General features: G+C 40.8%; 1 protein-coding gene across 1 annotated transcript in view; it reads right to left on the minus strand.

Moving 5' to 3' along the window:
• Positions 1 to 2,667: 2,667 nt before the first annotated feature.
• The window catches only part of NOX4 (NADPH oxidase 4), a gene marked incomplete at its 5' end in the record, with an annotated part of 102,581 nt that continues 81,295 nt past the window's right edge, over positions 2,668 to 23,953 (minus strand). Inside the window, 5 exons of the mRNA XM_082278934.1 lie at positions 2,668 to 2,798; positions 7,732 to 7,832; positions 9,921 to 9,989; positions 10,566 to 10,674; positions 14,119 to 14,238. Coding sequence (XP_082135060.1) covers positions 2,678 to 2,798; positions 7,732 to 7,832; positions 9,921 to 9,989; positions 10,566 to 10,674; positions 14,119 to 14,238 — 520 coding nt within the window. The 3' untranslated portion in view covers positions 2,668 to 2,677. The remainder of the gene's footprint in view (positions 2,799 to 7,731; positions 7,833 to 9,920; positions 9,990 to 10,565; positions 10,675 to 14,118; positions 14,239 to 23,953) is intronic.

The following is a 23,953-nucleotide window of genomic DNA, read 5'->3' on the forward strand; positions in this document are numbered from 1 at the left end:
AAAGGCAGATAGTCCAGAGCTTGTTTTACAGGTGGGTCAGCTGAGTCAGATACAGCACAAAGAGAGAGAGGACAGCCTGGATCTGCTTAGATCTTGCTGTGACAGCACTGCTTAATGTAACAGCATGTGTTTAACATGCCTACAAGGAGCATCAACTCCTGCTACAATGCAGAACAAGAGCACAGTACTAGCATTACTATTTTAATTATAAAGTGTTACCTATACAGAAGCTGAGCCAGAAAATATACTCTGCTTTAGTACAGAGCTAACTGCAAAACTAGCTGCTTATCATATGGTAATGGAGCCAATATCTGTCAGAGGAGATGGGAAACCACAAACAACATAGTGATTAGATGACTCTAAACTGTATTTAAAAAGCATGAGATACTAGATCCCAAAACTAGAGGAAAAGATCACTTTCTAGTTGTGGATAACAGATGCAGGCATGATTTCAATCATGCTTTAAACTAACAGCCAGGAAACAAAGTACGCACAACCTACAATATCCAGTATCTGTGCATTTTGCCAACAGTTTTATGTTTATTATAACATCTATGCAGGGAGTATTAGAAATAAATCTTACTGATTAAAAAAACCCTAATCCTTTGCTGCACACCTCCAGTTTTACAGTGATGGATGAAGGAGATCCAGCAGGAAAATAATGGTTCTTCCAGCCTCAAAGAGAAAAAATCTAAAATCAGTAGCTGTAATGTAGGCTCCCATCTCACACTGCATTTCTATTTTAGCTTCTCTCATCTGGGCTACTTCTAGAATTCTCATCAGTAGGAATTTGTCTATCTCTGGTTCTTTCCTTCCTCCTTGAATTTCAAATTGGGCAGAGCCAGAGGTAAAGACTTCAGTGCCAAGTCTGGACACCGAGGAACACATTCCCATGTGGCTTCACTGATGCACCTCCACCCTGTTGCTCACTGAGTGCAACTCCTGAGCAGAAGCTGCCAAGGCAAAGACCAAACTCATTCTCACTAGTTACACGTACACCGTGCCTATATACCACCTACCAGAAAAATGCTTCCCTCTGAACACTCACACTGATACTTGCAGACTTCTGTACAGAGTTTGTGTCCTGAGCAGAAATTTAGTGCCTTTCCCACTAAAATAAAAAAGGTCTTCATTGGACAGATGTAAATGAAATCAAATGCACTGCCCTAGATACAGGTGAATCACAGGCACGAGAGTTCTCAGGCCAGCCTCTGCCTGTGTATGCTGCAAACACTACTCTGTACTGCTCCCAAGCTCCTGCTGGAGATCAAGGGGAAGGTTTTCAGCATGTTGAAGTGATGCTGCTCTATTAAGAGGCACTAGAGTGGTGCCTATTTATGCCGCTGTCTGATTCCTGTTTAAATGCCCTCATCTCAACAAAGTAAGGAAAAGGGAGAAAAGAAGAAATAAAGGAAGTTGGATTGGCTATCTGGACAGAGAAAAAAAGGTGCTCCTCAGAACCAAAAAGTTATGAAGTACCAGTTTCAACCTTTAGCTCTCCCATGGCAATTATGGGCAGAAAACAGCTGTGGGGAGGAGAAGGGGAGGAGAGATTAAATTTGGATGTTTCAGATCTTCCTCTCTGGAACATACTGAAAGCATACTGCAGCTCCTGTAAGGTTTCTATCTGCACACATCATCCAAGGAGCCACAGAGCTGAGGGGTTTATTCTCACCCTGCTGTAGATCTGGTCTCATCCTGCTTTCAGTGGCACCAGGGCGAACAAGGGTGTCTCCAGGAAGATACTCAAAGGATCACAGTCAACCAAACATGCTCTGTGAACTCTAAAACTGGATTTCAACCTGCTGTGTTGTAAAATAATCAGTCAGAGCATCTGAAAGCTGGAAGTATTTGACATTCAGGGCATGAGTGCGGAGTGAGTGCAACTTCCACATTGAGTGTGTGGTGTAATAAAACTTCAGGTCCTGTCTGCTCCTGTTCATCACATTTCTTGCTCCATCTTTATGGCTGCATAAATCATACTTATTTTGCAAACTCATTGAATGCTGAACTGATGCAAGATACAGAGTTCTCCACGTACAGATGCGTGCTTGCCAAGAGGCTGTGACTAGCATCACAGCAGAGGCTGCCCACTGGTGCTACGAAATTGTGCTCACTTTTCCTTAGGTTAACTTCATTACAGAAGTAAACTAGCAAGAGTAACACTCTATATTTTAAATACAGAATCCCAGTTCTGCAATGTATAATAAAATCTTTAATATGGAGTATTTTCACCCCAAAGCCATAAGATTTGTATACCAACAAAAGCAAGAGTCTTTGTAATACACTATGTTTTGCCATTTGGATTAACCTGGGGTTTCATTTACTGATCCAGCCTCAGAGGACTGAAGTGGAAGAAGTTCAAATGTTCCACAGATTCTTCTTCCATCAGCTTTTAAAGCAATTGCGTCTCTCCCCAGCTTCTGCACTTTTTAATTAACAGAAACAAATCCAAAGAATCACTCCCACCACAAATATTGTGTGAGTGCATTTGAGTAAAAGCACTATTTGTTGGTATACTGCTGCGTCCATCAGTCTTAAATAATCATAAATAAAAACATTTGTGCTATTCTTTGGTACATTTCTGTCTGTTTAAACCACAGCTGAACTTTTATATTGTACAAACAAAAAAATTGCACTTTTATCTTCTAGAGAGTCTTGCTAGTCGAAAAGACTTTCAGCTGAAGGATTCTTTATTGTACTCAAACCTCGTCCCATAAGAGTTGCTGCTGTTGCTCAGTTTATGAAGTATCTTAGAGATTTTGTTTGGTCCACAACAGAAAACTCCAATGGTCTTCCTGTAAAAAAAAAAGGGGCGGGAGGGGGAAGTTATGACGTTGTGAATAAACAGTACCTTCCAATAATAGACAAAATTGCATTCCGGCCTCATGGTATTATACATAACCTGACTACATATGGATTTTAAAGTGAAAACAGTTCACTAGATGATGTAGCTAGTATTACTGAAGCCACCATATCTCTCCCAGGTATCCCTACAACAAACCCTATTATTTATCTGACTAAGACAACTCTAAGGAAGAAGCCTTATTCTTAATCTCAAGATACTAAATGATGAAATAGTACTATTTTCCACTCTATTTTTTTCCATGATTAATTGCTTTTTTGTTTAAAATGTGTCTTACTGTTAAGACTTTCTTAGTGTAACTCACGAATTACACAAGCAGATCTGGTCGCTAACTAACAGTGATTTGTTACACTAATGAAAACAGAGCACTACTAACAATGATTATTTCTGGCAGCAACAGAGTAATTTTACTGCTTTACTTTCATATTAGCATGCAGTTTTTTTCTTAAACATCTATATTGGGAAATCTTATGAAAAGTCCAACACAGAGTACGATCCTTGTTCATCACCCATAGCTCTTGGCCTGCCTTCATTAGTTAACCTGACTTTTTCACACCCTTCTACTGACAACAGCTCTTTGCTCTCTGGTCACTTTAAAAATAGGCTGTAAATCACACTCACAGTCATACAACATCTGAGGGCTCAGAACTGTAGCCAACATCAGAACAAAACACATCCACCACAGCAGGACTCAGCAATTCACAACAGTCACCATTTCCCTTTTTTGAAAGATGAGGAGAGGGAAAGGAAGGAGCAGGGAAAGACAATGCAGTGCTGCCTTTTCTGTACCATGAAAAAAAGAAATCATCCTCTTCCCATTAAAATTGTGCCACTACCACTAGAAAAAGATCTTAAAGATTTACTAGGATGAAGAAAAAGCATACGAGAGGCAACATGGCTCTAACTATTGTGATCTACAGCACTCACCAAGAGGCTGGAGATTTGGGTCCTGGACCCTTCTTCCTGGACTATTTCAGTATTTTATCCAGTAACTATTTAATATACAATATTTTAGCACATGCAGGATAATCAAACTCAGTTTAAAGCTCCCTGTGCATGTGTTTGATGAGAGGAGGGAACTAATACAAGGAGAAATCTTCGACGCATACTGCCAAGTGTCTGGTGTCAGGCAGCTGCTGGAATAGCACGGCAGTGCACGCTGCACCAGTGCACAGCAACACTGGCATGGTACAACTGAGCACTCAAACATTGAAAAGCATCACAAAATTATGCAGGTAACTGCAGTGGTGTCCTTGTGCAGGCACCTTACAACGCTGATTTTAATTGCCTTCAATGACAGCATCTCTCATATCAATCTATGGTAAAGTCATAAATCATACTTTTCTCACCCTTATGTTTATCTATTAAGCTTTCCTGTCCTGGCAGTACTCCTTTTAATGGCAAGGGGTGTTGTGCTGGTGGCTGAATTTGCAGCAATAATGAGAGCGCTGTCGCTTGTTGCTCTCAAACAAGATTCCTCAGCACTTGCAGACTCTGAACTCCCTCTAATCTGTGCACACTGGAGAAAAAGGATTCATGAGCTGCCAGCAAGACTCTGTCTTCTACTGTGTATTTAATTGAAAGAATTAATGTTGTTGTTGGGGTTCTTTTGTTTTTCTTTTTCTTTAGTCTAATTACTACAGTGAACTGATAAAACAAACCCCAAAGAGTTCGGCTGCCCCTCTCTCTTTCACTACATATAAATAGCCAACAAAGTAAATACATGTCTAAGCAGCACATACTGCCAATGTATTCCCACCCCAGCAACATCCGTCCAAGACATACAGAATTTTGGCTAGTAATCAGAATCACAGGAAGGTTAAATGATTTGCCTGAAGTCACACAAGAGACCTATGGCTAAGGAGGTCTCCTGAAACCCATCGCAGTCACTGTCCTGTGCAGTGAGCCAGAGGCTCTCAGACTTCCTTCCCAGGATACCCAGCATCAGCATCTAGTCTGGACACCCCTTCACTTACCATCTACCCTCCTCCCCTGTGTCCCTGCCTGCAGATGCCTCCCTCCTTGCCTCAACTGGCTCCTGCCTGGATGCTGGAACACAAGCAGGAAGGTGGCTGAGGGAAGCTGCTACACAGAGCAGCACATTCCTACCCTGAGCTGATGAGCTTTAACTGTTTATCACTTGTTTGGGACAAAGGCTCACTTTGTGGCTTAGATGAAAACAGGCAGCTGTGTAGTCCTGCATCTGAAAATCTTCATTAACATGTTTACAGTTAAGGAAACGATGCCATAGGCCATTCTTTGTAATAATTACAAACTTCAATATAGGATTTACTCATTCAGAGCACAAAGCACGTAACTCCTCAGTGTTCCTATGGGATGAGCAGGTCAGCACATATTCTTACAACCATTTTATGAACAGCAGGAGTTGAGAGAGGTGAAATACTTTGCTACATTGAGAGGACAGAGCCAGGACTTGAAATGTTCCTGTTTTAAATCCCACGTTTGTTCCTAGAGAGAGGTTTCTCCATTACAGCACATGAGAAATGTATCATTGTGTTCCCTGCCTTTTTCTCCTACCAGTATTCATGTCTTTTTCTAGGTCGTTCTCTACATGGAAGAAAGCACATGTCCATTTGACTTAAGCAAACTGAGCATGGTGCAAGCTTTTCATCCAGGACACAACTGAACGGGAACAAGGCTGCTGCTCCATTCCCCCACAAAAAGCATGAAAAAAAGAGACCAGTAATTTATTACGTAACTGTTCCAACGCAGATTGCTGGGTCTGCAGGCGTCATATGAAATAGGAACAGTAGATGGCATACGTCTGCTCCTCTTTTCCAGAAAAAAAAAGGGATCAGGAACCTGATGCTGGGTTGTCCCATGTCATGCTCTGAAGGTCTGGCAAAGCTCAGACACTTACAAATGCACTTTGCTTATTTGGGACCCAAACAGCAACAACAGCAACAATTCACAAAGCACACAGCAATCAGACAGCTACACAGTGAGAGCTTTGCCAGCTGCCTGTTTATTTATGGGCAGCTTTTCCTAAAATCACAAGATAAAAACTAGAAAATATCTTGGCTGCCCATAAACAAGCCCAAGGGGATGATTGCAAATGTGAAAGCCTGAACACTGGCACCAGATGTTGCAAACAACTTGATTGACCTGTTTTGCTTTAGTTTGGTTATTTTGGTCTCCATATAGCAGCAGGGACACTTAGGCGGAAAGTTACAGAGAAATAAGAACTGAAATAAAGCTAGTAGCAGACCTGGAAATTGGACTGAAGGGAAAAACTGAAGTTCCCATATCATCCAAGGAAATACAGAGAATAATTACCTACAAAAGGTAAATTTCTGTGGGACCACTGAGGTTGTTAAAGGCCTCACTACTGTGCATTGTTACAAGTAACTACATCTATAGGTACAGAGCTGTATAAACCTTGATAAAGATATGACAAAGGTGACAAATTCTAGATCGTAGCAAGGTAATCAAAAGAGTCAGAACATTATTTAGGTATTAAAAGACACCTTGCTTGAAAATGGTGGCCCAATTTAAAGACCTGATGTGAAAAAGCAGAGAAAATGGTACTCGAAGACTAATTAGGAGTAATGCAATGGAAAGCAAAAAAGAAAAAGCAAGGATGACTACTAGTACTACTAACAGCTTCATCTATATTATGTGCTCTTACATCCTTGGAAGAAAGTGGCAGGAACATCATCATTTTCATCTTTTAAAACTGCACTCACATAGTTAAACAAAAAAGACATTAGAATGGAGCATAAAAGGTCAACAGTCCTCTATGCAGAGATCTTTGAATCCAGAAAGTCAGCTTTGTTCTCTAACTCTCTTTCCTTCTTTTTTTCTTTCTTTCTTTGAAGCTTTCTTTCCCATGGTTCCTTAATCTAAACCCCTTCTCTAAGTGTGAAAATTCTACTCGAGACCTAGCAGCCTTTGGGGCATCCCGTTCACAACATCTACTATGACCTGAATCCAAGACAAGTATTGTCAGCAGCTCACACTACCCACAGTGATACATTTGGCACTCAGTATTTCCCAAGAGCCAGGGCCTCAGTGTCCCCTAGTCATATTTAGCCTCAGAAGAGAAGAGTCAACAAGCCATGGGCAGATTTCACTTTGCAAGAGCAAGAGAGGACAAAAAGCTCTTGAGGGAAAGTTCTGCTGAGCACCTCTCAACCTGATGCACACAGATCAACAGCTACTCAGCAGGGTTTGCTCCCACACCACTGACTTTGCCAGAAGTGGACTATGGAAGATTCACAGAGTCTCTTCTTCCAGATCAGCTTTTGAGGCAATAAACTGCCAGTAGGAGGTAAAATACTCAACCAACAAAGTTGGATCTGGACAAAGACATTCCACAGTCTAATTGCATGTCTTTTCTGGTTTATACTTGTCTTGTTTCAGATCATAATATGCTTTCCTAGCACAGTAAAAAGACATTGCAAGGTCTTAACAGAGAATAAAAAATAGCTAGTAATATCCAAAGACAATACATCTTCTGAATAAAAACAATACAGGTAATTCAAATATTTCCTTGGGAATTCTGTTTGTAAACTAGCATTACAAATCATGAATCAACAATTTTAAGAAATGTAACTTTATATAAAAAACCAGCATATGTTGAAAGTAAGACATTGCCACAGACAAGAACATAGGCAATCTCTGTGCAGTGAGATGGAAATCTGCTCCTTTTATTTTCTGGGCCACTGAACATCTCAGTTTCATGAAAAGCTGAATTGCTTTGAGCGTATAAAAAAAAGTGTTTCCGCTTGTATAGGCTATCTCTCAGCAAGATAAAGCCCAGAAATATTTTCATACAAACACAGCTAGAAACAGATATCCCCAGCCATCAAACTGTGGCATCCTTCAAGTGGACAAGCACTTACCTCCTATTGCACTTTGCTATGTCATCGAACAGGAGCTTCCACCGGGGTCGTCCAATCAAAAGCCTGGAGTTTAAAGCTTGATATTTTTCCCCAATTATTTTCTGCAAGAAACAAAAAACTCTATTCTGCCTGGTTTGCAAATTGCCTCATATCACCCAGGGCTCCCATTTCTGCTATTGGCTGACTTGCCAGGGTGCTGAGGTGCACAACCTGAGCACAAGTACCACACAGTTGTGATGAGAACTACAGCCATTTTATGCACCAATATCTCTGCTCAGTACCTTTTCGATGGCTCTCCTTGGTGTTCGTTATACATTGTTCCTCATGCAGCTGCTCATTAATTTCCACATTACTTTTAAACCAATTTATTTAAGCCATAACAATAACCATGCTCCTATTACTCATTCCCACACTGGCTTTTAATGCTAAGCTGGAAGAAATGCTGCTGATGCAAAAATCATATTTCTGTCTGAAGTTTTTTTTTTTTTCAAACTTTGTACAAGTAACTATTAAGATGACTACATCTGAAAAAGTAACAAGGGAAATCTTACTTTTCTCCTTGAGAGTAGTTTGCCAGCTGTTTTGAGCTGCTGTAACAGCAGCTGTAACAGCAGAAAGCAGCCAAAACTGCTCCCCAGATGGAGCCCAATCCACTCCAGAGCGCTAACTCACCAGCATTTTGATAAAGTGAAATGCCCTCCCATTGCAGGGCACAACCCTGGGTCTGGTGCCCTAATGCAACAGCAAGAGGCAGAGTTACATGTTACCTAGGCTCCCACATTCCCCCCATTGCTGAACAACCTGGAACATTCCTCATACCAATGCAAACACAGTCCTGGCCAACTCATCCTCCTCTGGGCTTTTATAGACAAGAGGCATTTGCTGCAGGCTGGGCTCTTACCACACAGGCACAAGGGCTGCTGCACAAAGGGAGCATGATGTGCAACTGCCCTGATTTTGGTAGCAGTCAGCACTTTGGACTAACACCAGTGAACACACCACCTGTATGGCCATGGAGACTTAACTCCTCCTTGAGCAATTATGAGCAGCATTATGCTTCATGGCAGTTTTGTTCAACAGCCACAAAAAAAAGTGACTTTAAAGAAAGGCTTCAACCAAAAAGCTGACTTAAATAAATTCGGCAGCTGCTTGATTAATATCACTATGCAGTAGTAGTACATTATATAGTATCAGAAAACTCCCTTTGAATTGGCTATTACTTCACTTTCACTACCTCATTGCATTGCAGTCCTGCTTCCAGTTTTAATTTTAACCTAACAGTTACACACCAGCTTCATCAATCAGGCATTTTCAAGCAGTCCATTTCAATCAACATATGTTGTCCAGGCATTACATTTGTCATAGTCATAACTACTGTGGCTATCACATCATTTAAACTATGGGATTGTGTTCCTACCAGAGCTGTGAATGTTATGCTATCTCCACCTGATACCAGGCAGATCCAAATCCTTTGGGCATGGTTTCTCACTGCATTTGATGTTTTGCAGTTATTGTCAGGCTTGTCTTTGGGCGCCCTGCAGTCAGTGGAAAGCTTCCTGACACGGCACAGTAAAGACTTGTACCTAGGCTCATGGGCTAAATAACATAAAATGAAGATTGCAAGCATAAATAGTTACAGAAGATGCCAAGATTTGGGGAATTAGCCCAGCCTTGTCATTGGCAATACATGACAATTTACAGCTCAGTATCATTTTCAGTCTTACACATCAAGAAATTTCTACCTTTCATCTATTTATGAGGCAATGAAATAAAAAGCTTTTAAAAATAACTAGATTCTTTCAAAATATATATGGGAAAAGAAGATTTGAGCTTGCAAGTTCCTAGAACTATTCTAGTTTGGTTCTTAGCCCAGAAACAATGCATATTTCCCATCAAACACGGCCAACTGTCTGGTCTGTGGCCTGGCCTGGAAGGACCTCGTTCCTAGAAAAGGAAGATATGGATTTCTGCCCATACCTAATCAAGTTAAGGGTACTGCACTAGACTCTCTTAATACTGTGGGGATGAACTGGCTCTCTTGCTCTATTAATGAATCAGTCACCCGAGTTTATGGCCTCATCTCCTGTTTTTACCATCTGCAGTAATCCCCTTCTGCCTTTGACTGACAGTTTGCATCGCCTATTACTCCAAGGTCTAGTTTAGTTTACAAACAACATTTGGCCACATACCTGTATTCCATCTGTTTGACTGAGGTACAGCTGGATATTTATATAGTCTGGCCGATTCTCCTGCCAAAGCTGGGAGGATGATAAAAACAGCTAGTGAAATAATATTCTTTTTCTTAATCTAAGTGTGAAGTCACTTATGCCTACTATGCTGAGGGACATGGGTTTCAGCATCAGTGAAGTAAGCTTTTTAATGAAGAGGGTGTGCTTCCACAGCACCCCTTTGTGAATATTGCACATCATGCTGTGTAAAAAATATTATTTTAGGAAGCTACATGGCTCTTAAAATACACTTGGAATTGTAAATCCCACTCCCTTCTCAATCTGTCTACTAGCCAAATGACTAAGGGCCACTCAAAACTTCCCAGGAGGCATGTGCTGCTCCTTCTGTCTCATAAAGTAGCCTGGACACAGATAAACGTCCAGGCTACTGGAACATGGCTATGCTGCAATGAAACGTTGGTGATGGATACTCAAACTGGTTTGTGCAGCTCCAAAAACAAATGAAGCCTGGATCAGGCAGCCCAAGCTACTGCTGGAACTCATTTGTTTTGAGCAAGGCTGCCATGTTGTATAGAATGCCAGGTGTGTGGTGTGGGCATACCTTGCATTTAAGTTGTCAGGGTCCCTCCAAACAACACCCATTACCTTGTTATGCAACATACAGAGCAGATCTGCAAACCAGCGGAAAGACTCAATGTCCCTGCATACCCAAATGAAGTAGAGTCTTCTGAGCTTGTAGCATTTCCAGCCGTCACTTGAAAATAAAATGTGTGGGTAGTTCAAAATTATAATTTTAAAGGGAAACATTAATTAGGATGCCTTATATTCATTAATGGAAACACGAATTTCCATTAGAAGCTAACTGCTAAGTTGCTCTTCAAGCTATGATACATCAGACACTGAATTGACCAACACAGCCTATTTGGATGATCCTGAGAATATTAAATCTCTAGCACAGAGCTAACAGCCATCACAGATACTAGTGCTTCCACACTAGGAAGTTGTCAGCTACACAGATGATTTGAGGAGCAAAAATGAATTCATGTATCATCATCAAACTTTTATTTCAAAGCAAAGGAGACATTCTAAGTTCAAGAGCATTTATTATGCTTTATTAGGTTTATAAAGCAGCCTGTAAGTGGAAAATATTGACAAATGCAATAATGTCAGGACTTAATTCTGCCTTTATATTTGAAAGGCTCTGGTTGGTTATAATTAATACTGTAGCAAAATCACAAAGACCAAATCAAATCAGAGCTCCATTGTGTTATGGAACTCTGTGATATATTACAGACTTCAGAAAATGCTGGTAGATAAAGTGCAGCCATGGGCAGATTCCAGCATTGCATCTAGAAAAACAGGACTCTCGTGTCAGATTTCTAAATCAATTAAAACACAAATAAGCACAAAGGAAGGAGATTTGAATGAACTGGGAAAGAAAACAGAAATAAAAAATATCCTGATGAGTAATGAGTTGAAATAAAGCACATGTATTCAGGAAGCATTTTCTTAGTTAGCCAACACTGGTTTTTGTTGTTCTGATCACTGGAATGGTCAGTGCACAGTTTCCTCCTTTTCCTCCTAATATAATTTTCAGATAGGCAAGGCCATATCCTGTGCACTTCAAATGCCAATCCTAGGAGCCAAGCCTGTGGGAAAAGTTTCATGATACATCTCACCATACCCACTGTGCTTTATCCAAACTCTAGCTGCTGGCATATCCAGCAAGGGTATAGGGATAATAGATCTATATAAGTGATGGCTCCAACCAGTGTCTTGCCTCCCCACAGCCCTCCCCTGAGAGGCAAGGATGGACACATCAGCAGCACCTCAGCAGCACGTAGAAGTGAGCACTCATCTTTCATGTAAACTCCCCAGAGAGAGTAAAGAAAGTGCTTTCAGACTGGGGAATACAGTGGTTTTCAAGTCCTGATTTCAATTTTTTTGGTCTGTAAACTGCTGACCTGCCAAACAGGATTTTCTCCATCCCTTTCTGACTGCCTAAACTAAGACAAGCCCTTAGGAAGGGTCACAATCTGGTCAGATGTGACAAGAGACCTGTAAGCAGTAGCAAGGAAAGTTAAGTGCCTTTCACCATAAAGAGGGATAAAAAAATAGAAAAATGCAAGGCATTTTGCATTGAAATGCCCCAGTTCAGTAACAAAACACCACTCTCAGTGATGAAACACTGCAGCTGGCCAAAGAGGCTGGACTGCAAACTTCATCAGACAAGTCCAGCATAGATTTAAAATAGCACCCCAGACACGTATGCCTGCATCTACCTCCAGCAGGATATAATTGCACAGTAGAGGTGCAATCCCCCATTACAACCACTTATATGTAACATTTCTTGCATATTTCTGTGTTACACTGCCCATAACAGCCATTATTTACAGACCCTTGTGCATTAAAGCCTCTATCTTTCCTTAAAGTACACTATAATTTCTTAAAATAGGGCATAGGGTTCAACAGCTAAGTGGAAGGAAGGGCAGGGGCATGAATCAAATTATGTACATACAAGGGGAAAACAACAGAGCAGGAAACAAGATTTCAAGGACAGGCTGTGGACCTCTCCTAGACCTGTGTGTCCTTGACACAGCAGGACTGGCCTGGCTGCTCTGCAGCGCTGGCATCATGAGGCAGTTTGCATGTTCATACCTGCCAATATCTTCTTCCAAGCCAGGGCAAAGACACAGGCAGATCATCCACTAAACCAGTGCCTTGTTGATGTTTAAATACTGAGGAGGGAAGCAGACTAAGACTGTTAACTTTTCCCCAGAATGATTCCCCTGTATACTGTACAGTGCACAAGGGGAAGAGTGGCTACAAAGGCAGGTTATGGAATTAGCTCCTTGGAAGTCAATTTATGGCTTTATGTAGATAAATGGACATTGCAAAATCCTTTGGACACTACCATTTTCTTGCAGTGTCTGTGCAAATTCCTACAGCCTCTGATAACACACTGGTAGAGGAAAATATCTAATTACCTGCTGCTGGCCCATCTTTGTGTTCTGTGACATTTCTGCTAAACACTACCAGGGATAATCCATCACAAGGAAAACAGTCATTTTATCCACCTGAGCCCCAGGCTTTCAGCAAAAATGTACCCTGGTTTTGAGAGGATGATCCATATGCTTTCAAGAAAAGAAAATGAGGGAGCCCAAGATGGTCTTTGGGGGCTGCAGCACTATGAGACACATGAGGCTAATAACTTTCAGTAGCACTTAGCACTGTTAGGCCCAGCCCAGGTTAAGGACAGAAGAACGTGTACAGCATCTAAATTCCACACTTCACTTTGGAGTTAGACCTGACCATTGGCAAGTTCATCTTGGAAGAAATGCTTTAGCTGTGCATTGTAAAGCCCTCCCAAAGCCAGTTAGCCTCTCAGCCTCTCAGGGAAGGTTTGCTGCTTTGGCTGCTGTTTATACTGGGCCTTTGAAACAGGGGTGCTTAACCTGTGACTGGAGCTCTTAACCAATAACTCTAGCAAATAAAAAATCAATAGCAATCATAAAAGCAAGCCTATTTCACCAGCATAAGATTTGGTGGGAACCATGCTGTCAATGTGACAGAAAAACAAGAGGTGAAAAGTTTAATCTGCATAGAATGTGAAAGGCTTTACATTAAAATAAAATTTAAAAAGAGAGAGAGAAAAAGACAAGAAGGGAAAAAATAGAAAAATGCATATCTAAAATTTAAACTTTTCAAATGGAGTTAACATCTGCATGCTACCTGAATTCGGGTTGATTCCTTCCTATTAAAACATCAAGCTTAGACATTTACAAAAGTCAAACCAGGAGAGCTGGCCCTGCATTTCCAGCAGAAAAGATAGTCACAATTGTCTGACTCCCAAAAACTCTCATAGCACACAGCCTCATCTAAGTTGGGACTAGGGGAACAAGCCTTGCTGAAGGGCTGTGACCACATTAATCACAGGCTAGGCTGGTGGCAGGATACAAAGGCTGGTGACACTGTCCCCATCCAGGTGCATCACTGGTACATCTCTGCCACAACTCTTTGGGTTACACAGCTGGTATGAGAGGATTTATGCCCCTCAGGGACATCCCAGTCCTCTACATCTTTTCAAGGAACCATTAGCTTATACCAGTGGAAGTTTTCTAAGACCCTCAAAGCCTTTCTGACATGCACTGTTGCTGTAAATTGGGCCAAAATGCTTTAAAGGCTTAAGCTCACTTACAGCAATGTGTTGAGTATGGATGCAAATGGTGTAACTCCGATACCTCCAGCCACGCAGAGGCTGACCTCGTAGTTCAGGGATTCCTCAAAGGGACTTCCAAAAGGTCCATCCACATACAGTCTGCATAAAGAGCAAAAAGCATGCTTTTAGAGGAAACTGTTAAGATCAGAGAAAGGGAAAGAAAAGCAAACTGGAATTAAAACCCTACAAAGAATTTGTTTCAAATTTTTATTAGTCTTGGGATGCAGAATGTGAAAATCTTTTTCCTGGAAAGCTTTACATGGACAGGAATGAATGTACAGGTTGTGGCAAGAAAAACTGTTATCTAAAATCTCTTGGCACATTCCATGATTAGACAAGCTATTTCTTAATTGAACAAGTGGAGGTGACTAGATTATGGCTTCCTATTTTTTCTGGTGTTAGAGGGCAAAGAAAGGGCTGCACTAGATACAATAATGACTTGGTGGGTCATATGTAGGAAAGAAAAGTATTACCGCAGGCCTAGGCCCTAGGGTCTATCACTGTATCCTGCAGCCATAGGGAGGAGGAGGAGAGAAGATCCAGCAGGCAGGAATTGTGCAGCAAGATTGATTGATTTAATTATTTTACAAACTCTTTTATAGACTTTTTTCTTCATAGTCTAATTGGACAAAGGACCAGCCACCCCTTGGGGGTGATTGGCTAAAATCCTAAAACATCCATTGTCAAAATATTTTTCTATTCTACCGTAAACAAGACTTTTCAAGGTTGCAGTTGGCTTGGTTGTTTACATTCCCTGCTACCTCTGCTGCATGAGAGAAAAGTCTCTCACGGACTTAGAAAATAGCAAGAAAAATCCTTGCTAGCAGCATTTTTGTACCTACAGAAAAGAATTTGGCTAGGCCTGCCTAGGAGGTTCATCTTACACAGGTTTTCTGAAGAGAGAGAAAAATCGCTGAGTTGTTCCCCTTTGACTCATACCTCTCAATATTATAACCATTTTGTCCACTTGATTTTAAAGATTATTTAGGAGACTGTGTTCCATTTCCAACCTCTTTTTAATACTTCAGATACTATTGGATAGTACATTGGCTATAATTTAAAAATCTGTTTTAGGTATTTTTAAAAGTTTGACCTCCTACAAGATCTTTCCTACACTGCTGACAATCTGAGCACGGTCACCCAGAGATAGCTCACAATTTATGGGCTGTAAGATTTTATACTCTCATATGGAAAAACATTTCATACACTACCTATGGAAAAACAACTGCATATCTTACCTCAGGAGCAGATTCATCTTTAGAAACTGCTATAAAGAGAACTTGAACAGGACATTTACTCAAGGCCTGTTCTGTGTAGGGGTGACTCACTGGATAAGCACAGTTTACGTAACAGGTGAATAGAGCCAAGTGTGGTGGGACCGGCACAATGTTCAGCAGCTCAGCAGACACATTTGCCCACAGGTCTGCTGACTGAGAGCAAGCTTTGGCCTGAGTCCACTAAAAAGCTGCAACACACATCAGTTTCATACACACACACTGGTACTGTTGCACAACTGAGCTGCACATACTCCATTTCTAATGAAAGGGTGTAAGCTTCTCCTTTATAACAGCTGGAGAATTAAAGGCAGAGAAGACATCTATTTTCCCAGACAAAGTCTTCCTAACCTCATCTGATTAATTCCTTTGGAGGGCTGGATTTTAGCCGTAACTTAAGTTCTCAGTCTGATCTCATTTCTTTTAGTTTGGTGGTCTGACCCTTGGCATCATCTTACCAGTCAAGACAGCATCTGGTCTGGGTGTCTTTGGCCATTATGATCCTTCTTAGGAAATTTTTTCCAGACCTCTGCTATGGTTGACATCTTGATGCCTCATATGCTAGGCTCCTTCTTCTATGGTGTCTTAATTGAACACAGATAACTACCAACTTTCTGATAGATCTGGACTCTGATCCTTAACTATGTCCTGTCTTATAAACTCCTTTCTTGGTGTCCTGCCTGGAGAGAAAGGGAGAAGACACTGGCCTAGCCACAGACATCATCAGAAGGCATTGGAAATGTTTTTAAGCAAACAAATTTTATAACTAAGCCATCTTCAACCTAAATGTGCTTGCTCTTATTTCTGTATATGTAGTCTCTACAGTATTCTAAAAATGTGCTCTTGGAGAATCTCAAAACTTTGCAATGTCAAGTATGTTAGTTCCAGCATGATGAGAATATTAGAATAACAAATACACTCCTTACTTAAGACAGACATATTCTTTCACACAATGGGGCCAAGAAAAACTTAACTGGCCATGTGCATACAATATAAACAGAATTTTAAGCATCTGCTCATTAAATGTTTCCTCTTACATAACACTTTATACCGCACTTACTTAAAAAGGGTTTATTTTCCACTAATGAAATTATACTACTGCTGGTTCAGAGTGCAGCAGCAACTGCTTCAAGAGATCTAAGAGTTGCACTGTCACTTGACTGAGTAGGTAAAGGAGCATCTCTTGTTTAAATAAACAACAGGGAAAATGTTGAGAAGCAGGCTGTAACACTGAAATAAATCTGGTCCAAGGGATATTCTGAAAGAAGTCCACAAATGTTATGGGTCTCAGATGCGTATGTAACAAATGCAACAGAGATCTAATTTTAGGATATCAGAGTATACAAAAAAAGAAAAAAAACCAAAACAACTGGATAACAAAGACCAGCAACCCTGTCATTCCTGGCATACCTCTTACACGTTACCCTAATCAGCCCCCACCTAGCTGGTGAAATCTAGGGAATTGCTCCTAAAGGTATGAAGTGCAAAAACACAGGCCTAAGGGAAATTACTCACATTTTGGACAAGCAGCACTAACTTTCCTTTGGATACACAAACTTAAAGGCAAGATTTTGAGTGAAAAACACAAGAAAATGGAACAGAAACAATCAAAGCACATTTTTCCAGAAATTACCACAGTAGATGTGACAACAGCTATAGACTGTAGGGGAGCCACTTAACACAACTGCACTACTTGAGGACTACCTGAACTATATATGTTTGATCTCAGAAGGGATTAAGCAATTCCTGGAAAGTCTGAGTGCCTCTGAATAACACTGACATGATCAGGAGAGGAAAAATGCAAAACTAGATCTGGTCACCAGAAATCAGTCAAGCACAGTGCATGCCAGAAATTCAAGAAACAACCTGCAATTAAATATGCATTTTGGTCAGAATGCTCCAGTTTGTGGTCCATTAGCCCCATCTGGCCTGCAAAATATTTCTATTTGCCCACTGTGTCTTCCTCTCAGGGAGTGAGGAGCAGTTGCTTGGACAGCAGATGCAATCAGAGAAGCCAAGAGCCTCCTGCTGTGTCTGCATGTGGTCCAGCACAAAGCAGACAGAAGTCACTGCTTCCAAGTGTGAAAAAGAGAACTGGGGGAAAACCTGGAGAAATATTGCTACTGCGTTAACCCACTGCACCAGACTGCCTGAAAAGACTGATTCCAAGGATAACATGATCTCCCTAGAAGATTTTGTTGGAGGTCATAAACATGCTCTATTTAATCCCTTTTTAGTATGGGGATAATTTATAACTGAGACAAATGTGGCCCTGATGCCTTAATGGCAGTGGTCATTTATCCTTTTCTTATTCAAGTCAGTGGAAGAAAGAAACCTCCTGATGCCATATCAAATGGCACAGGGTTGAACAGAGCAGTGATTCAGTCATAGACTTCTGCAGAGATTATGCAATTTTTGTTTCCTGTCAACATGTTCCTCCTTTCATTTAGTACGACCAAAAACTTTTGCATAAAAGCAGCTCATTATTGAAAATGAAATATCACAGCTCTCAATAAAAAGCCAAGGGGGGGGTAAAATGACTTTTTGTTTCTTGAGCTGGGCCCCAGATATATCACACTACCATGCTATGCTCTCCTATCCCCCAGCTTTCATTTAATTAACATGAAGGAAGGGAATGGAATTTTACTAAAAATTTAGAAATTGCCCCTTCAGGCAAACTTATTCAAATAACAAGTTGTTCTTTTCACTGCATTCACTTCCAGTCTTAGGAGTGCTCTTGCTTATTATTCTGGCACAATTTCTTAGCTCCAAAAGAGGAAAAAAAAGCTCTTCAAAATAAAATACATCACAAAAAATAGCAGAGGACATTATTAAAAAGTATCTTATAGATATTTTCTATTTAAAGCACACTCCCATTCTACAGTGCAGTGGTACCAAAATAGCCCAACAAGCACTAAACCAGCTTGTTCCAGTTCTGGGCAATGCCACTGCACTAACATGGGGCTGTCTCTAAACCAAGGGACACTGTCTCAGGGACACAGGCAGATGTACTGCTTTTGAGATCCAGCTCATTATTTTCCATAAGGCACTGCACAGTGATGTGTGGAGATACCTGCTCACACCTTTTGGACTTGGCTCTCAGTTCCATCCTTTACTTCAGGGTGTAGGAGACCTTAGAAAAGTTTAATGCTTGCATTGTACTTCACTACTCAACAGTAAATGATGATACCACTTTTTTATTTCCACGCTCTCTGGGAGCTACTGTAAGACATTATCTGGGATATTAGTGGAATAACAGATGGATAGGGGAGTTAATTCAAGAGCTTGTAGGAAATTTTAATTAAAGCAGTATCATCATCTGCAAGCTGAACAAAATGCTTGGATACAAAGTACTGCATAGAGCACAAAAAGTGAAATCCTAGTCTGACTGAAGTCTGTGGCAAAGCTCTTACCAGTGTCAACTGAGTAAGGATTTAAACCAGCAGCATGAGATTTTATATTCTTGGTATTCAGTTCCTACAAAGATCCACATGTAGGTATCTTTGCATGAGCACACTAAGTTCTCAATACAGTCATGACACACAATCAATACAGCTAATGGAGCTGAATCCCTCCCCTGATTCCTTATAAAAACATCATTGACATTCTCCAAAATCATAATAAAATCAACTAAACATTCCTTCTCCCATGCTTAGTCTTCTCTTTTACTTGTCCTACCAAAAGCACAGCTCAGAACTGATGGATTCAGCCTGAGAACTCCAAGGAACAGACTGTCTGATGGCTGAAGCAGTCTCCTTATGTTCTTCTGGTGCTCTAACTTGGCTGCACCAGAGAGATGCAATCACCTCTCTCTGATAACCCACAGTATCAGCTTCCACCCCCACATGACAAATATTCAAACAAGTGCCTCCATGTTCCTCCCACATTTCCCTTCATGCCTGGGAGGGAATCTCTGTAAACATCTGCAGAGCTATTTCATTATCTCCCTTCAAATTCCTTCTTAAGACTCCTCTTTTCTCTGATATCTGAAAAAACAGGCTCCTGATGTGCTCACTGTAGCTCAGTCATATTCTGGATCAATACTGTTTCCCTGAATTTTGCTGTCTGATTATAACCATCAGTTGTCTGCTGTTTCTCCAGTTTAAGTTAGTTTGTCCCTCTGCTGTGTGGCTCTGTCTATCAGAACAGCTTCCTGATGCACAACTCTTCAGGGCACCAGCATAACAGAGATCAGAGAAGGACTGCTGGTAACCATCCAAATCCCAAACTTGTATCAGAGACAATCTTTCATATGGTAGGCCTGCAGAAAGCAAAACAGACTACTGCACTGCTCTAGAACATTTTGGAGTCCCAGGCTCAATACACGTTTTTCAGTAAAAGCCTAGCTACAACAAATTACAGGATTTTTATTTTCTAAAGAAGCTGTATTTACTACTATCAAAGATTTTAAAATGTTTTCTGCAGCAAAAATCAAGACAGCCACTTCCTTTTTTGAAGTCAACGTACAATACCTCATGTCATTATTTCAGCCTCAATTTAGATGTGTACACTCCAACACTATTTTTCCAGAGGGGTTGTGATCATTGACAGCATTTCAGTACCAACAGCCTTTTAGAAAAGAACCACTAGTGAACAAAGCATGCCATCCTTGTTTTTTACGGATTTCTAAAACTACAACAGCTTTCCAAGGTTTAAAAGTGTCACAAAATGTGACATCTGGCATGCGTGATCAAAGATTCCCATGTGTTCTCCTGACACTGTGAAGAATGATGTTTCCATTAAAGAAATCAGCAGCCCCTTAGACAAATAAGCTTGCAAAACCCAGTGGGTCCAATCAAATTTATATACTGTTTTGTGCAAGATTGCAAAGGGTTATGATTCTAATTCAGGTTTCATTAGCCACCCTCTCCTGATCTTTTTAAACTGCTTGAGTTAAATTTCTGATTGATTTTTCACATTTTTTCCTTTCAACTTCAAACATATTCTTACAGTACATACTAGAGCTTGCAGAAGGTTCCTTCTCTTTTCTACAGAAGTTGATTCCTTGAACAGCTAGTGAAACATCTGATTTTAACAACGTGGATGGCTCAAAAAACTATAGAATCAATTAGCACCAAATTTTCTTCTCATAGAAACATGCCAAATCATTATTAGTATTAAAATCCTGTAAGAACCATCGGTTTTAGTACATCTCAGTTCCATTTATTTCTCTCTGACTGGGAAAAACAAAACAAACCCACTTTTTTTCAGCTTATTATACTCTCAAGGGCCCAGAGATAACTAAAGAAGAATTTCCAGCTCTGCAACATCCTTAGCAACAGGAAACATGTTGAAGGCATGATGATAAGGGTAAGACAGTGGAGCAGCTGAACAGGCACCTGTATTTTCATGGATAATGCTCCTCCTGTAAATCACAAACTGAGATATGTGGTTTTCCATGACACACGGTGAAGGTTTGAGAAGATTCCACTGGAGTAGGCTGGAACACTACAGCAGCAGAAGTTGTACAACTGCCTTTTGGGAGCTGGACTTGTAACAGAGGAGTGAGCAGGAGGAAAAAGGAGGAAAAGGACCTCCTGACTATGAATGAGAAGTTCAACAAAGCATGGAGATCAAACTACCACTGATGGCAACAGAGAACAGACTTGCAACTCGGATGGACAGCCTTGTAAACATGGCTCTTCCTTGTTCATGACTCCCACAGCAATCTGAAAGCAACCTCTCAGACCAAGTTAGTTTTCCTTAGAACTGAATAAAATTATCTAAACATTGCCTGAAGTACTTATGGAGAACTTATGGACTACTCATTGCTGACTATTACAGGAGAGAAGCAACAATTTAGACCATTCACTTACTCCATTAAAAAGTGTAAAACCACTATGAGAACTACAACCAAATATAATTTATAAACTGAGGCAACCTTGTTCTCTGAAAGTGCGTGTACGTTCCGTACCAAATTTTTGGGTCAATATTCTTAATTAATGTTGCATTCTTTTCTGTGGCAACCTTTTTAAGGTCATTTTTACAAAATGTTCTCAAAATGTATTCCTTTGATTAAAGAACACAGAATTTCACTTTATTATAACAAGAAATCCAGTTGTACACTTTTTTCTTTAGCAATTGCAATTTCTATTTTGTGAAGTGCCTTGCCTCCCTATAAAATTGTGTCCTACCAATTTTGCCTGAGGTAATCAAGAAAAATAAAAAGAAGAGCATTGGCAATGACTGCACCACCTACTGAAGCTTGCCTTTGAAAATTTATTTGTTACATCATTAAGTGATAAAATGCGGCAGACCAGCAACCACAATGAGGTTGAATGTGCTGGCCATGTTTCTCCACAACCCATTCACTGACACAGTAGTTATCTGCTTATCTCACTGCAAACTGTGTTTCTGCTTTAGAGTAATCCACTTCCATATTTGATCTTTGGTCTCTTTCAATATTTACAGGAAGCTTTCTGTTGCCTATACCGCTGCCGATGGTGGTCATCTCGGAGAGGTGATGCCATCTAACAGATGGCACAGAAGTAGTGCCAATATTAGCCCTCTTCCTCGCTTGGTAAATGATACTCACTGACAGGACACGTCTCCACACCAGTGGAAATACCTGCAGCATCAGTTTCTGTAGAAGCCTGGAAGGCAAGGTGGCTAATGTTCATGTCTCAGACAGCAACAGCTGGATGGATAGCTGTGGAGCCAAACAAGGATTGTTGGGAGTAACAGCCAAGCATTTTTTGCAGTAAGACACTGCAACTGTGAGAAAGAACAGGATGTGGCTGGAGAAGGGGCCATAGAGATGTAGGGCAGCACTTTCCTGTGATAAACATCCTTGTTCTGGCTCCTGGAGAAGAGCACAACACAGTACAGCACAAGTGCAGGAGTGAGGTCAAGAGGCAGGAATGGACTGTGGGGGGTGGATCAAGACCACCAAAGACCTCCAACCCCTTTCCACACTGATGCAACCACATTTCAGATTTCCAAAGGGGTTTCATGTTTTCCACATCTCTAAATATTACATATTAACCAGCACTGGAAGTCTAATGTGGTTCCCTCAGCCAGGGTTTGGGTATTTTCAATTGAAATAAGAATGGGAGAACTACTTGGGAGTTTAGGACTCAGGAAAGCCTGATAGTACATACATGAGTTTCCCACCCCTGGCAGCTCCTTTGCAGTAACAAATATACTCAGGAGATACATTATACCAAAGGGTAAAATACTTCTTCGGATACAGTAGGCTGGGGGGAAAAAGAAGACCACTCTAGTTAAACATCCACACTGCCAGTAGGCTTTCCCAGTCAAGCTCCAGTATACCTTAGAGCTGGGAAAAGTTGGCTTCTGCTGACAAATCCCAAGGATGACAAAGTACAGGATTTAAAATCCTAGCTAGGTATCTGCAGAAACAAAAGGGGATGAGAGAAGCAGCTGACTGAAGTGCTGGCAGATACAGCTGGCAGCAGATCAATCTGAAGACAAGGACAGGCATATCACAGTTCTCTCCAAAGTCAGCCTGCTCAGGCTCTTTGGACTGGATTAAGTAGAGGTGAAGAATTCAAAATTAAGAGAATATGAAGAAAAAAGAAAGACAAATCTCACAGCAAATTCTGCAATGAAGTAGTTACTCCTGCAATAAAATGGGAGTTTTATTGAGGTTTACCTCAATACCTGGTAAACCTAAACACAAATATGCTACCTAAAATGTAATAAAGCCCCTTGAAAAATTTGCCATGTCTCATCACTGACTCTTTTCTGTCTTAGGGCTTACATTGGGTAAACAAAGTGACTTTGTCCAGCCACAAGCCCATCTTTTATCTAGAAAACTCTCTTTTTAAAAGAATGTCTCTCTCAGCTACATTTCCTTTAGGGAAAGATGTTCTCCACGAGCTTCACTTCATGTTCACATGAAGTTTCACTTCATCCTATCCAGGCCAGTGAATGTGCCTGTAGGAGTAAGCTTCCTTCGGGGCAGCTTAATGTAGCAAGTAATTACTGGCTTGGGGTCTGTAAAGTATCTTTGCTTGAATTTAGCTGCCAGAAAGCCTAGAAAGAAATTCTCTAAATATTCCTCTGACAGTCGAAGAGAGAGGTCTGCAAGATAGTGATAACACAACTTCAGATGGCTCCCAGATGTTCAGTGATAGTCAGACAAGCTCCTTTCCTTAGGCAGAGAATCTCTTATCTGGAAGGGGATACAGAAAACTGGCAAGGCCAAAATGTAAAGAAAGAACATCTGCTGAACAGTAGAGTGAACCATATACAGTGAAATGGCAGATTAAGGATGAGATCACCCAACTTGGAGAAGGAATTTCTGAAGCCAACAGAAACCTGTAGATGAGTCTGCACATAGATTCACTGGCAGAAGCTTATCATCTACCAGAAAATATACTGCATTACATCATAGATGAGCTCAATGCAGTCCTGACTATCTTGACCTCTTCTTTGTTTTTCTCTGAATATGCTCCAACTTCTTATTTCCAGTTCTACTTTTCAGAGTGAATGGCCTATTATTGTATGCAGTGTTCCAGTTTCAGTCCTGCCAAGGCCCTGTATAATGATATTATTATTCATAGGTGGCAGTGTCA

Source organism: Coloeus monedula, assembly GCF_965178545.1.
Source record: "Coloeus monedula genome assembly, chromosome: 3".
Lineage (NCBI taxonomy): Eukaryota > Metazoa > Chordata > Aves > Passeriformes > Corvidae > Coloeus > Coloeus monedula.